This window comes from Phoca vitulina, unplaced genomic scaffold (assembly GCF_004348235.1).
Source record: "Phoca vitulina isolate PV1807 unplaced genomic scaffold, GSC_HSeal_1.0 scaffold109, whole genome shotgun sequence".
NCBI classification, from domain to species: domain Eukaryota; kingdom Metazoa; phylum Chordata; class Mammalia; order Carnivora; family Phocidae; genus Phoca; species Phoca vitulina.
In genome coordinates, this window is record NW_022589812.1 from 1,490,118 (window position 1) to 1,504,904 (window position 14,787).

Genomic DNA, 14,787 nt, shown 5'->3' on the forward strand with positions numbered 1-14,787 from the left:
GCTCCCTGCTCAGCGGGGAGTCTGCTTCTCCCTCTCCTTATGCCCCTCCCCCCACTCGTGCGCTCTCTCTCTCTCTCTCTCTCTCTCTCAAATAAATAAATAAAATCTTAAAAAAAATAAACTAGTTTACAATCCCATAGTACCAATCCTGAGCGTTGTACATTTTCCTTCATCTTTGTCAAAAAAAAGAAGTGAGAAATCTCATTGCTTACTTTTGTAATTCTTCAGTGAAAAGGGAAATCATTATCTTTTCATGTGTGTTACTTATTCTTCTTTTCTGAATTGGCTGTGTCCTTTCTTTCTTTTTTTCCCCCTACTGCTTAAGAAGAAAATAAAAGTTCTTAATATTCTTTTTCTCCATTTTTGGATGGTGAATATAATTTCTGGTTGGTGCATATGAGGCCCTGTCTAAACCCGAGTTCGGGTGTCTTTAAAGGATTAAAATGGAGGCTCCGGGTGGCTCCTGGAGTTGTCTGGGCAAAGGCCATAGGCAGGAATATGGGGCATTTGTGTTATCGATTACTCATAAGTCTAATAACCACATTTTCCAGTTTCTGTATTTGATGCTTGTACATCTTGGGGCTTTGCTGACCCTGGAGGGATTGCCCCTCCCAGGCTAACTAATTCCTAGAGATTGCCAACAGCTGGCTAGAGATCTGCCTTCTGTATGCAAACCGACCACCCAGAGGGCCCCCCGCACCACCACCACCAGCCCTCCTTTGCTGGGGGCTCTCACACTCAGGGCCACTATTCCCCTGCCTTCATCACCCCAGGGCCAGGCACCAGACAACCGGGACCGGTCCCTCATCCCAAGACCTGCTGAAATTATTCAAACTATCCAGTCCTCAACCTGCTTCCCTGCCTCTCCTGTTCCTTCCTATGGGAACCACAAGAAAGGCTCTTGCTCATGTTTCCCCTATCCCTTGGCCTCCTGACTGACCCTGGTACTTCGTGTGCCCCCTCCTCTTGTGATCTGGGAATCTAATCAACTATGTTTTCAATGGCATTCATCTTCTCATCTGTTAGCCTTGTCATATAATAATAACAAAACTTACATTTTAAAACAGTAAGCATCACCTGCCCTCAACACAGCTGGAGCATCCTGTGGTGTTCCTCTAGTTGGTTGTTTTTCCACTCTTTCTTCAAAATTCCTACCGTCGCCCAGCCCCACACATTTAATGACATCATGGCATTCTCACTGGAGTCACTAAGCATTGCCTCCCTCAACTTCTCTGTCTTCCTGTCTCTGGATTCATCTTCCACTTCTCCTCGCCCCTGATGGAAGCAGCATCCTTCTTCCTGGGCTGATAACCTTTTTTCCTCACCTTCACCTACTCCTTCCTCCTGTAACTTCCTCTTCTCATAAGCACTTGGAGTATTCTCATCTGCTAGTCCTTTCTTTCTTTTTTTTTTCTTTCTATCTTTCCTTTTTCTTTCTTTCTTTCTTTTCTTCTTTCTTTTCCTTTCTTTCTCTTTTTCTTTCTTTCTTTCTTCTTTCCTTTTTTAATTATTTTTTTCTGCTAGTCCCTTCTGTAGAAAGCTTCCTTTGACCCCACACTCCCTCCAGCCACCATCGTGTTTTCCATCCTTTCATAGCCGAACTTCACAAAAGATTTATCTGCACACTTTCCACTCACATTCACGCTGGTAAGCTTCCTGAACTGCCAGCTCCGTTGACCTTGCTCATCAGGATCACCAAAGACATCCACGTTGCCAAATTCAATAGCTGTTTTTTTTTCTTTAGCTTACTTCCAGAAAAGTAGCCAAAAAATATTTGTTTCTGAACAAACCTTACTCAGTTTATCAAAAGTTCCCATCTTCTTGGAATGCTCTTCCCCTCTTAACTTTTAAACATGGGTAAGAAACTTGATCTTAATAATCTTGACAGTTGTCACTTACTGAGTGCCTCTCTTGGGTCAGAGACTATGTTGAATGCTTTTACATTTACTGTCTCAGATAATGAGCCACAACACACGTTACCAAGAAGATTGTAGTTCAGAAATATTGAGTAGCTTCCATGAGATTACCCAGCTAGCCCGTGGTAAATCTATACTATAGCCCTTATCTTATTCAGATTTACTTCTATGATGCGTTGCACTCCTTGGGGTAAAAAGCATTCTGTGCTCAGCCATGAGGGATAAATGGTTTCAGGTCTTTTTTTGAGGGAGTGAAGCTAAGGTGTGGAGAAATTTGCTCAACAGAATAGAAAGGATTTTTGTGAGAGTAGTGTGTGTTGGGGCGGGGCGGGGGGGGAGGGTCAAAAATGAGCCAAGGGAGACAACTCTCCCAACAGAAGGGTCATCATTGGCCTTACTTACCTATAACTGCTTATCCCAACCTGAGCCCCCACTTCCTGAGGCCCTAGATACATATGGGGGACCTGCAGGTAGCACATGCATTCTCTGGCTGGTGGCCAGTCAGGGACTCTGTTCCGCGTGATTTATTCTTAACAGTCCCCATGAACCCCTCCTTTGACTAGCAGCCACATAGCCTGAAGGCTGAGGCAGGTGAGCCTCACACCATGTCCTGAATACTAACACCTGCCCCTGTTGGGGCAGTCTGGCTCAGGTGAGTTCCAGCGCCCCAGGGCTTCATCTGGATGTGGACAGGCCAGGTTTAGGGGGGGAAGAGGGAGGCCCAGGAGCTGGGTCAGGAGGCCTGAAGGAGTACAAACAGCCTTTCTCTTACATGACGGGTGGAAAGTAGAAAGGCCCAGACGGTTTGTAGAGACCTTGGTCTGTAAAATAATAGGCCCCTCTTTTCCCAAGAGGAGCCCTATTATCACTTGGCCAAAATGATTATCACAAATCAGCAGCATGAAATCTGTGGTCAGCTGAATGATGACTTCCCAGTATGTCTACGTCCTAATCCCCAGCAGCTGTGAATGGTACCTGACATGACAAAAGGGGCCTTGCAGTAGGATTTAAGTTCAGGATCGTGATGTAAGGTTGTCTGGGCAGGCCTGTGAGCTAGGGAATGCAGGCAGTCTCCAGAGCTAGAAAAGGCAAGTCAAGGGATTCTTCCATAGGGGACCAACCCTGATGACACCTTGACTTTAGCTCAGTGAAATTGACTTCTGATTTCTGGCCTTCAGAGCTATAAGAAAGTTGGTACTTCTTCGAGCCACTAAATTTGTGGCAATTTATCAGAGCAATAATAGGAAACTAATACAGAATCTAATTTGTGTCTCCAGGCAACACTGTCAGCACCTCCCCCTTTTGGGATGACAGTGAAATCATGTATCTCAGAGGTGGGGTGCTGCCTGATATGAAATTTCATTTGATCTATGGATACTTATTTACTGAGCATCTAGTGTGTCTAAGCAGTGTTCTAGGCATTGGAAATACAGTGGAATAAAATAGATATATCTGCTCTCCAGGGACTTACCCACCAGTGGGGGAAGCAAGCAGTATATTAGTGCACAGCAAAATAAGATGCTTTCAAATATTGGTATCTAGGAAGGCCTCTTTAGGTGGTGACATTTGAACTGAGGTTTGAAGGATGAAAAATACATCTGCATGAAGATCTGTGGGAGTGTATTGCGTGTGCATTTAGGCAGAAGTAACAACCATGAGGAGAGAGAGCACTTGAACTGTTCAAAGAATAGACAGGAAGCATGGCTGAAGCCTAGAAAATGAGAGGGAGAGAAGAAAAAGGAGAAGAGATCTGTGGGGCCAGAACTTTCCAGGCCTTGAAGGCATGGTAAAACAGACTGGATCTTATTCTAAAAGCGATCAAGATTCCATTATAGAGTTAAAACAGGTGGTGTTGCAAGCCTTCAAGACTATGGCTTTTTAAAAGATCATTTCAGCAACTTTATGGAATATGGATGGGTGTTGGGCAGGGAGGTACAGAATGGCAGTAGAAGCACACAATTCGGGAGACTTCCAGGGCTGAGAATGGTGGGAGGAGGTGGAGGGAAGTGGGTGGAGTCACATGGAAAGAAGTGGGTGGAGTCATGCGGAGATGCGTGGGGCACGTCACTGGATGGAAGGGGTGGAGTCAGTGCAAGTGGGTGGAGTCACACCAATTGGTGGAGTTACTTTTATGGTAGTAAACGAAGGGACTTGAGCATTATGCTAGCACGTTGCTGCTTAAGAGAGTGCGTCACTTACTGAGATATAGAAGACTGGGGACATGTTTGGGGCTGGATCTCTTTCTTACTGTGTCAAAATGCAGCATAAATAAATCAGTCCCCACCCTGGGGACTCCAACCTAGTGGAGATGGTGTGTGCATAGTGGTTAAATGCAGTCTCTGGGGTGAGAGTGCCTAGGATCATATCTCAAGGGCTTCCTAACTTGTGTGATCCTGACAAGTTGCTTAACCTCTCTGCCTCAGTTTCCCCATATGTAAAATGGGGGTAATGAAAGTGATGTTGTGAGAATTGCATGACTGAGCAGCATGCTGTAAATACTCATTAATTGTTGCAGTTATGGCTTTGCTTGCAACCCTGTATGAATTCCAGACCAAATGGCTCTTCTAAGGTAGCTCCAACCAGGAAAAAGGCAATGAGCAGAACAGGGCCAAAGACATTCAGGAGTTTTTAATCATCTAGCCTCCATCCACCACAACGATATATAATTTTTCTGGAGTAGATTCCCCTTAGAAAATGATACCAGCATCTGGGAAATGGCTCTTGGCTTTGAAGAAGCTACAGTTCTTCCTTCACTTTTGGTTTCTTCCCTTGTTTTGGAGGTCCCTTTGGCTTAGCCACCTTCTCCTTCTCCTCCTCGGCTGTTTCCTTCTGTCCAGCTGGCTCTTCCAGCACAGTCACATTCTCTAGCTCAGGCAACTTCTGGTCAGGTAACTCTTCCTTGATAAAAGGTACCTTCTTTTCCTTAGCTAATGCCTCCTCTTCTGTCACTTCACTTTGCTCAACAGACAACAGCTATTCAAGAAAAGAAGGGAAGGAGGGAAGAAATAGGATAAAGAAATAAAGAGGCAAGAAATATGTGATAATTGTGATTGTAATTACCAAGCCTTCTTTTACGGGAAATGCCCAGAGAGAGGCACTTGGAGGATCCTCATAGATGCAAAGGCCCATTTGGCTTAGGTGAAGAAGTTCCCAACCATGGTTTTGCCCCTCCAGAAATAGGGCCTTTGGAAAACCCCATTCCTCCACTCGAAGGCCACACGTGTGGCTGCCCCAGGTCTAGCTCCAGGGCTGGATGTGTGACCCAGGCCTCTCATGAAATCCCTATCCAGGACATTTGTTAGGACTACGAAGAAGTAGGTGCTTGCTTTCTTTTCTTTTTCTTTCTCTTTTTTTTTTTTTTTTTTTTTTTTACAGAGAGAGGGAGAGAGAGAGAGACCACCACCCACAAGCACGGGGAGAGGCAGGCAGAGGGAGAAGTAGGCTCTCCGATGAGCAGGGAGCCCGAAGCGGGGCTTGATCCCAGGACCCTGGGATTATGACCCAAACAGAAGGCAGACACTTAGCCGACTGACCCACCCAGGCACCCCAGGTGCTTGCTTTCTAAGCTGGGAGGGTATTAGCTTAAAACTGTGGGGCCATCTTTGATCGTCCGTGGGGAAGTGACTGCTTGGGAATAAAGCCAACATACAGGAAAGCAGAGATGGATAGACAGAAAATGAGTTTGAGCTCCTGGATCCACCTGTGCCTGATGTTCTTACCAGTTATGTGGATGAAGTTCCCATTATTGCTTAAACCAAAGAGTATTGTTTCTGACATTTGCAACTGAAAGGGTCCTAACTAATATAGATGGCACCTTCCTGCAGATGGCCTCACTGAGGCATGAATGGGATTGGGGATTCGGAGAGAATGGGGATGGTTATCCCATCCATCAGGAAAATAATGCCAAAGAGCTGGATCCATCAAGACATCTGGTTACCAACTCGGGAACAGTGGACCCAGGGAAGCAGCCTTAGGAGACCTTACAGTCTTTCCGTCTGTTTCTAAAGTCTGCTATTTCTGCTTCCTTGTAGTAAGTGCCCTTGAAATAAAGTCATTCAGTATAGGTCATTGTTCACCCATCGTCAGAGAGCTCCAGAGAGCACAAGATTATGGGACTCTTGGCACACTCTTCCCTAGTTGTTTGAGTTCTTGATGATTCTTTGTGGAACAGAATAATCCTGGGTACTGCCGTTTTTGCCTTACCTCATCCTCATCCTCAATCCTGATCTTGATTTGACTTTCCAGGAAATCAGAAAAGCCCATCAGGGTGTGTTCTCCTGTATACAGTACAGCCTAGGAAGAAAACAGAACAAGGTCAAAATGGTAGCTTCTTCCTGCAAAATATTCAGGGATTGCTACATAAGATAAATCCAGGGTCAAATTCCTAACAACCTGAGTACAATGAGCAGATTCCTTAGCCTCTCCGAGCCTCCATTAGCATGGCTCTAACATAAGGGTAATAAAAATTCCTCCATCATAGGTTCAGAGCACGGACCTCAGAGCCACACTGTCAGGGCTCAAACCCTGTGTAACCTCTCTATGACTCAGTTTCGCTACTGGAATGTAAAGATGATAACATTACCTACGACATATGTTATTATGAGAATTTAATGAGTTACTATATGAAAAGCACTTAAAACAGTACCTGACTCACAGTGAGCACTACATATAGTTATTATTATTATTATGACTAGTTATTATTTTACAAAGCTTCTGATACATGATCATTGCTTAGCCATCCCTAGTTCCCTTTCATCTTTCAGTCTTTAAGAAGATTATGAAGCTGCTTACCACCCACTGGTTGTCTACACTCCTTTTCAGATAATGGGAGATCTGTGACAGCTCCACCCTCTCAACCCAGCCTCATTTTCCACAACTCACCCACGTGCATGTTTTGTACCAGAAGGATGGCCTCTCCTTCACAGTGCTGTGGCCACCCTTCTGCCCACCTTCTCATGTCTATTATACTTCCTGCCTATAGTTCACACCCCTCTGCTAATCTGATTTAAATCTTCAGCATTCTTTAAAATTCCATGTCTGCATGGAATATCTGCGCTCCAGAATCTATCCCCTTCAATTCCAGTTGCAAGTGGAAGTGGGCCCACATCATGACTTCTCTTCCACTCTCAGTCATACTCTTCTTGGGGCAGGAACCTTTGCTTGCAGTGCTTTGATGGACACCCTTCCCCAGGTGCCAAAGCAGCACAGAGAGTATGTTCCATGACACTGGCAAAGCTTGGTGATTGTGATACTGGTATGTAAAAGACATTGACCTGTTTTTCTATCATGTGTTCTTCCTTCTTCTCATAGCACCCCACCCCCAAGATTCACGTGGAGTTCCCCCCACCCCCATCTTATTCCATAGTCTGGGTAGAGCTCAGCCCTAGTACCAGAGGGAACCAGGCCTGACTTATCAAGACACCCACATCTTCCTGATAACAATGACTGGGTCAGGGAAGAACAGCTGACCCAAGCTGGACCCAATTCTAGGAAGTCTTGGGACCTTGGGGGAAGCTAATGGAAAACACTCTTCAAATTGAACACGAGAGGATAATGGGGGCTGGAGCTGAGAATGAAGCTGATTTGGTAGAAGGCAGAGCTGGAGATCAGGAGAAACTGGGTCCATGATAATGACATAATGATATTTTCAGGTATGTGGGTCCCAAGAGCCCCTCACTTGTTGAGAGTCAGTGGGGAAGAGCCTGAAGAAGGGGTACCGGTCTAGGTACATCAGCTGAATGTCATTTGCCGTGATGTCCATCTTGGCAATGGTGACTGTCGAGTGGTTTTGATACTTTTTGCCCAATTCCTCCAACACTGGGAATAGTGCCTTACACTTTTCCGACCAGGGTGCATCTGGAAGAGAAGGGATGTTGTGCAAGCTCACACTAATAAAGACTGAAAGCCAGCGCTACCCCAGAAACACTGTCACCGTGTTCTACTAATGGTCCTGCTATTTTGCAAATTGCATTCCGTCTTTCTTTGAATAGTATATTACCTTATTTTACATTTCAACCACAGTACCTGGTCATTATTAAATAAATTAGAAAAAAAAATAATCTTGTCCCCGCTACCCAGCCACTAACACTTTGAGCATGCTGGGACGTTTTCTTCTGTTTTTTTTTTTAACATGGCTTTCCACTCCAGTTGAAGGAAAAAACATTACACTAGACAATTCCTCATGTTCTGCCAGAAATCGTGTGTGTGTGTGTGTGTGTGTGAGAGAGAGAGAGAGAGAGAGAACACAAGAGTTTTTCAACAGAGGTTAAGCTCACAGCCCAAGGTCACCCAGGTAGTTAAGCAGAGGAAGTGGGATTTGAAGTCAGGCTGCTTTGACTGGTGACCATTATACCACACTGCCTTTTAGTCTTTAGGGGCCATTCCTTTAGCTTTGAGTCAGGCCCAGGCACCTAGGCCTCTGGAGAGAATCAGGGACCAGCTCTAACCTTCCCTGCTCATCATCCCCTTAAAGTTTCTGGCTCTATGGGAGGGGTGGCCTCAAGGGCCCCGACACTCTACATTTGGATGATCATCCCTCCATTTAGAAACCAAGTGCTTCCATGACCATCTGTTCTCCCCACAGCTCCCTTGGAGCCGGATGGGCCTGGGTTGGAGCAGGAGGGGGCATAATGGTCGCAGTCCCAGGGGGCCAATCTGACAAGCCTACTTCCAAGAAAATGAGGCTCCTTTTGCCTTTTACCAGAACCAAATGGGCATTCTCCTAGCTCTGGTGTCAGTTAAGTATAGAAAAGCTGCCCTTCCTCTCACTTAAAGGCAACAGATCATGGTTATTCAACCACATGGACTTTAAACACCTCGCCCTGTAGATGAGAGTCCATTTCAATGAGATTTTTAAAGGCCTGCATGATGCAGTGCAGCCCTCAGGAAGGAATGACATCAGAGCTTGATTTGAACTTTTGCCTTCAAGTTATTTACTGTGTGACTTGAGGTAAGGTAATTAATCTTTCCGAGGCTAAGTTCCTTGATTTGTATCGTGGGGAAATACACTGGACCTTCCTAAGAGGCTTGTTTTGAGGAGGAAATAAGAGCAGGTGTGTACACAGCCAACTCATGCCCGGCTTAATGTCAGTGCTCGATAAATGGTAAAATACAAGAGATGTCTGAAGTAACTTCAGCATTATCCTTCTCTGTGTCTCAGGGTGGGAAAGAGGTCCCTGGCTATGACTCTCATGTGCAAATCAGAAACAGCAGAGAAAGGGCAATAGTTCTTAGGCAAGTACTGGAAATAATTACAACAATAGGAATAATAATAGCTGTCATTTATCAAGTACTTGCAATATGCCAGACACTGCTAAGCCCTTTACCTGCATGATTTGAGTCTCTGGCTTGGCCACACCAACTCAGGTAGGTTAAATATGGGCCATTTGATAAGTTACATAAAGCCAGAACTGCTGTTCTTTACAGCAGTGACCAGCCGAGGCACTGGGGTTAGGCTGCCCAGGATCCAATCCCAGTTGCAGCACTTACTTGCTGCCTGACTTTGGAAGTTTCTTCACCTCCCTGAGACTCTGTTTAGTCCTGTGCAAAGTGGGAGCAATAATAGTAGCTACTTTCAAAAGCATGTTGTGAGGATTAAATGAGATAAAGTATAGAATGGCTTAGCAAAAGGCCTGGTATACCATAGCATCGAATCATTGTTAGCCATCAGCATTATTATTGCTATAAAAGCCACAGGACTGGATTATATGGAAGGTATGTTCCAAGAATTAGATTTTCGGGGAGAGTTGCATTGTAGCTGATAGCATCTTGATCCAAACTCTTTGGATGTTTGAAGACCATCCTTGGCATGATGCTTTGATAGATTTTGGAGATTTGGAGGCCCCAGAATTCAGGAACAGCACTTGAAGAGTAATGTCTGGGCCATTGCCTTCTATGGCCTCTGCAGAGATACTTACAGAACATCACAAATACATCCCTTTCCTTGTCAAAGACCACTATGTTGAAGTTCTTCCCAACGAGCTGCTTAACTGGCCCCTGGTCCCAATATTTTGGAATGTCTTCACTGGATTGATGTTTCTAGGAAGCAAATTTGAGAGGTCTAACAGTCTCCAGAAAGGGGTTGGCATTTGGGGCTCTCTGCCCTGACAGGAAACAATGGAAAATTTTCTCTTGTTCTTATAACCACCTTGGGAAAGAGTTTGAAATGCTTGATGTCCAGACTGGATTATTCAGGGCAAATTGAGATCAGAGGGTTGGGGAGGAGGCAGGGCTTCAAACTGGGATGAATTCTAGAGTGGGGTTCATGTCTTCAACATCTTAACTGGTTTGTCCCTCCCTCCCCCCCAAATTTAGCTGTTCCCAATTACTCCCAGAATCAAACCCAAGATAATTTACATGACCTATAAAGCCTTTATCACACTTTGGCTCCTACCAGCCTCACCAAGCTCATTACCATTCTTTCCTTGCTTTCTTCAACCATACTGATCTTCTATTTACCCAAAGGGCTAGCCTTCTTCCACCTCAGGCTTTTGTTTATGCCATTCCTCTGCCTGGAGGGCCTTCCCCACTCCTCATTCCTGCTCTCTGTTCTTTATCCAGTTAACTCAGATTTACAATACTTCCCTCATCCCCACACCAGCCTTTAGAAGGGAAGATTCTTTCTGAGGGAGCATAAAGGAGGGTGGAGGCTGGGCATGGGAGATGGGAAATGATGAAAAAGATGGAAATTAGAAATGGGCCAGATCAGGCATGTGACATCTTGTAAGTCATGTGAAGGGTCATCTCTATTGCAAGAGCATGGGAGGAGGAGACAGACACCTCCTGAGGTAGAGCTCCAGGTAGGTTTGTAGATGTGGTTATGGAAAATGAGGGGCCCCTGTCTTAATGATACATGGTCTTGTACTCAGCTGAGACTGGAATAGGAATGGGGTATGAAGACAAAGACTCGGAGATTCAGAGAATGAACACACTAAGAGAAATTTATACAGAGATGTCAGGACATTTCAGAGAGCCCATGGGAGGTTTGTGATTCTATGAGGCCAGCCTGCCTCATGGTGGTGTTCTTTTTCTCCAGCATTGGCCTGGAAGAAATAGGGACATTAAGTCAGTTCAACCAGAGTTGTGGTTTTGCCTTGTAAATTCTACAGGGTGTAAAGAAGGTAGAAGGTGGATAAAGGAATAAGGAAGTTAAGGGAATCATCAGCAGAGCTGTGAACCGTGGAATCCCAAGTTCATGAAGGAAGGCAGAAAAGAGATTGTGAAAGGGGATCAGGAGATTGGAGGCCATGAGAAGCGCAAAGAATTGTAGCGATGTGGATATTAGAAAAAAGAATTAAGAAGATGGGAAGCTTGAAATCAGATTTTCAGAGGGGCTGCCATCTCTAGTGTGTGGCCACAGGCAGGTGGCTGGGATGGCATGGACACACCAATTATGAGAAAAGAGAGAAACCAGGGTTTTGGATACTGGCATCTCTGGAAATGATGGCAGAGAAGAGATGGAGGGCAAGTCTGCAATGAGGAACTTAAGTCCCCCGACAGTGAAAGGGACATGACTAGAGGACAGAAATGGAGGGAGGGAGCAGGCGATCTAAAGTCCAAATGCATGGGATCTGGGGTTTTGAAGGGAGGAGGAGAAGAAATGACATGGAAGATACCAGCCTCACCACTTGGCCTGTGATGATGTTGTGCATCAGAGAAAAAACGGTTTTCACTTGAGAAGGAGTATCTGTACAGGAATGGGCAGAAGGTAATGGGAATCCTCAGAGGGAAGGTGACCAAATATTCTGATTTGCTTGGAAAGTTCCAATTTATTCCTGTTGTTCCAGAATACTTTTAAAGAATGCACACTCCCCCCCCCCCCATTAGTCTCAAAAGTGGTCCCATTTGGAAAATAAAAAATATGGTCATCTAATTCAGCAGGGTGGCTGGGGGACATTATAAGTGCTACATAAACAGGAGATACTGTGTTATGTCTGATCCTTCTACAGCCTCTCCTCCCTTTTAGCAAAACAGGCTCATTTCTAATCTCCCAATAAGAGGTACATGAAACCTTTGAGGCTAAATCCTGATTGCTTAATACCTCGCCACCCTATCTCCTCTCCCCAAAAATCTATCTATCCTTCAAAGGAAGGAGGAAAAGTGTCTTCTTTCAGAGAATGTTGGCCCTGGGAGCTCCTGCATTTCAGTTGGGAGTTCCTGCAAAGGAAATGCCTTTCAAAATAAAGAATTAATGGTGGAATTATAGGGTCAAGAGAGGTCAAAAGTTGAAAAGATTGGCGATGGAGAGATACAGGTATTTCCCCACTTTGAACCATGAGATTCTGCCTCCCCATTCAGATGACCAAAGCCAGCAAAATTACGAAATTTTGAGGTTCTGAGTAAACTTTGTCTAAAAACAAACGTACCTTGGCACTTCTATTCAGGAAGCTGTGGCCAAATTTCTTGAGATTTTCATAGGTTATCTCCTCAGAAGGCATTTTGTACCTTGCATCAGAGCTTAAGTTTAGGATTTGGACACATGGCATATTAACCTCTGTAATCCTGAAGTATTTGAAGATATTTCCGTTTCTGCGTTCATCTGCATCCACAAGGATGAAAAGGATCTACCAAATAAAATAAAACCTGAGTCTCTCTGGGATTGGAGGTCATGAAAAGGGTAAAGATTGAAATTAGCTAAGGAATCCCTTACTGAGGGAGAGAAACTTGGGAAACCTTGGGAGAGCACTAAGGGAATGCGAATAGCAGGGTCTATGGCTATTTGCATCTGAAAGACAGAACAAAGAGGCTCCTTTCCATCAGGCAGGGGCAGCCCTGTGCCCCAGGGCACAGACAGGGATTGGCCACCAGCCTGGTTTCACCATCCTTGTGCAGGGTACCATCCACACAACCATAGGAAGTCAGGAGGTGTCCTGAGCTTTCATCAAGGTCCTTGGGCAAAACAGTCACTGACCCTCTCTATGCCTGTTTCCTTACCTGTAATGTGGTGATTATAAGAGTATCCACCTTATAGGGTTGCTGAGAGAATTAAACAGGACAATGTGTATAAAGGCTTGGTTCAGTAACTGGGAGGTAAAAATGCTCAATACATGTCAGCTCATTATTATTCTAGATTATTCTTCTGTCAAGGAAATTCATGACTTCATTCACTCATCATTCAACAAATATTCGCAGAGTGCCTACTAGGCATTTTGCTAAGCACTGGGGATATAAACTGCCCAAGGCAGATAAGATCTGCCCTCATGGAGTTTATGTTCTAGTGGAAAAGACAGGCAACAAAGGAGTAAAAAATTAATAAATTCAGATAGCAATGAGTGTCAATTAGACAGTAAAACAGAGCACCATGATAGAGAATGACCATACAGGTGGAGTGAGGTCAGAGCCTGTTGTTAGGTAGGAAGGTCAGGAGTATCTGAGGAGGTGACATTTTAGCTGGGACCTGGGTGATGAGTTAACAAGTCAGGGGAACATGAATCAGGCAGTGGAAACTGTCAATGCAAAGGCCTAGGGTCGGGGAGCTTAGAATGTTCTAGAATAGAAAGGAAAGACCAGTGTGGCTTCAGCACCATGAGGGAGAGTCAAGGGAGACAAAGTTAGAGATGTGTGAGATGAGATCAGAGCTCCAGTAAGGAGGCTGGCTTTTATCTGAATAAGATGGAAGACCACTAAAGAATAGTGAGAGCCAGAAAGTGCTACGATAATTTTTAAAAGATGACTCTGGTTGCAGAGAAGAAGTAAGAGAGGAAGCAGGGAGGCCACAGCAAACACTGATACCCTCAGGTCATTCATCAAAATATTAAGGGCCCTATTATGTGCCCAATGCTCTTCCCTCTGCTGTGGAGTGGAAAACAAAGCAAAGCATTAGAACCATCCTTGTATACTTTCAACTAATATTGACTAGCCATGAACAAGATAAGATATGGGGGAATGACCTGTCTGAATAATATTCATCCATTTATCTTTGGCTCTAAAATTGATTACAATCAAATGGCATTCAGGAAGGTAGATAGCTGGGGTAAAGGCTATTTTAGAACCTTATCTCACAATATATGCCCAAACAAACTCCACCTAGATTAAAGAGTTAAATAAAAAAATAATAATCTGGAAGAAATATGTCTACATATTGACTACTATAAGAGAAATAGATGGAAGCAATCAGATCGTGATCAGCTGAATTACATCAAAAATTTAAAATTGAATAAACCAGGAAATTTATTTACAAGAGGTATTTCTGTAATTGGAACAAACTCCCTAGAGAATAGTGTGGTGGGATGTAGCATGAACATTAACTATGTTCACACCCTAGTGGCTTTACTGTGTGTTTATTTTGGGTTTCAAAGTTTTTAATTGTTTCATTTGAATTTTAGAGTAATTTTCATCAAAAGGAAAATAATATGCCATTACTGTACTTTTTACAAAAAATAGAGAGAAAAGTGAAGTAAATTCCCCCCATAGTCCAGGTGGTGGTACATATAGGTATGGTGCTTGAGAAAAACAGACTTGTTTCTAACGATGATAGCACTGTTCACTGTACATTTGCTCATTGCTTTACCTGTGACACCTCTACTTCTTCCATGAAGTTCTCCATTTTACATTGAAACTCAGTGGCTAAGAAACTCACGAACAAAATGGCTTCTAAGAGGAAGAGAATTTGAACCAGGTCTGTGCAATGCTAAAGCCTTTTGTCTCAGCAGTTACTATCAGACAACCTGTGCTGCTTCACACCTGTAGGCTGTTCATACTCCCTGACCTCAGGCAGGGGTGTTCTCGCCTCCCCCTCACGTCCAGGCCAAAGACCACCCACACTACAGCCCCTCACTCCTGCTAGAGCATCGTCCATCAAAAAAGCAGCCAAACTATCCATGTTCCCATAGTAGACTTTTCAAAAAGACGAGGAAAGGGGCGCTTGGGTGGC

The 14,787-nt window shown here is 44.4% G+C and overlaps 1 protein-coding gene across 1 annotated transcript in view; it reads right to left on the reverse strand.

Moving 5' to 3' along the window:
- Positions 1-4,652: 4,652 nt before the first annotated feature.
- LOC116628012 (protein disulfide-isomerase-like protein of the testis) overlaps positions 4,653-14,787 on the reverse strand; it is a 33,783-nt gene continuing 23,648 nt past the window's right edge. Inside the window, exons 7-11 of the mRNA XM_032398038.1 lie at positions 12,281-12,478; positions 9,833-9,953; positions 7,594-7,772; positions 6,120-6,209; positions 4,653-4,889 (exon numbers count right to left, since the gene is read on the reverse strand). Of these exons, the coding sequence (XP_032253929.1) occupies positions 4,653-4,889; positions 6,120-6,209; positions 7,594-7,772; positions 9,833-9,953; positions 12,281-12,478 (825 nt within the window). The remainder of the gene's footprint in view (positions 4,890-6,119; positions 6,210-7,593; positions 7,773-9,832; positions 9,954-12,280; positions 12,479-14,787) is intronic.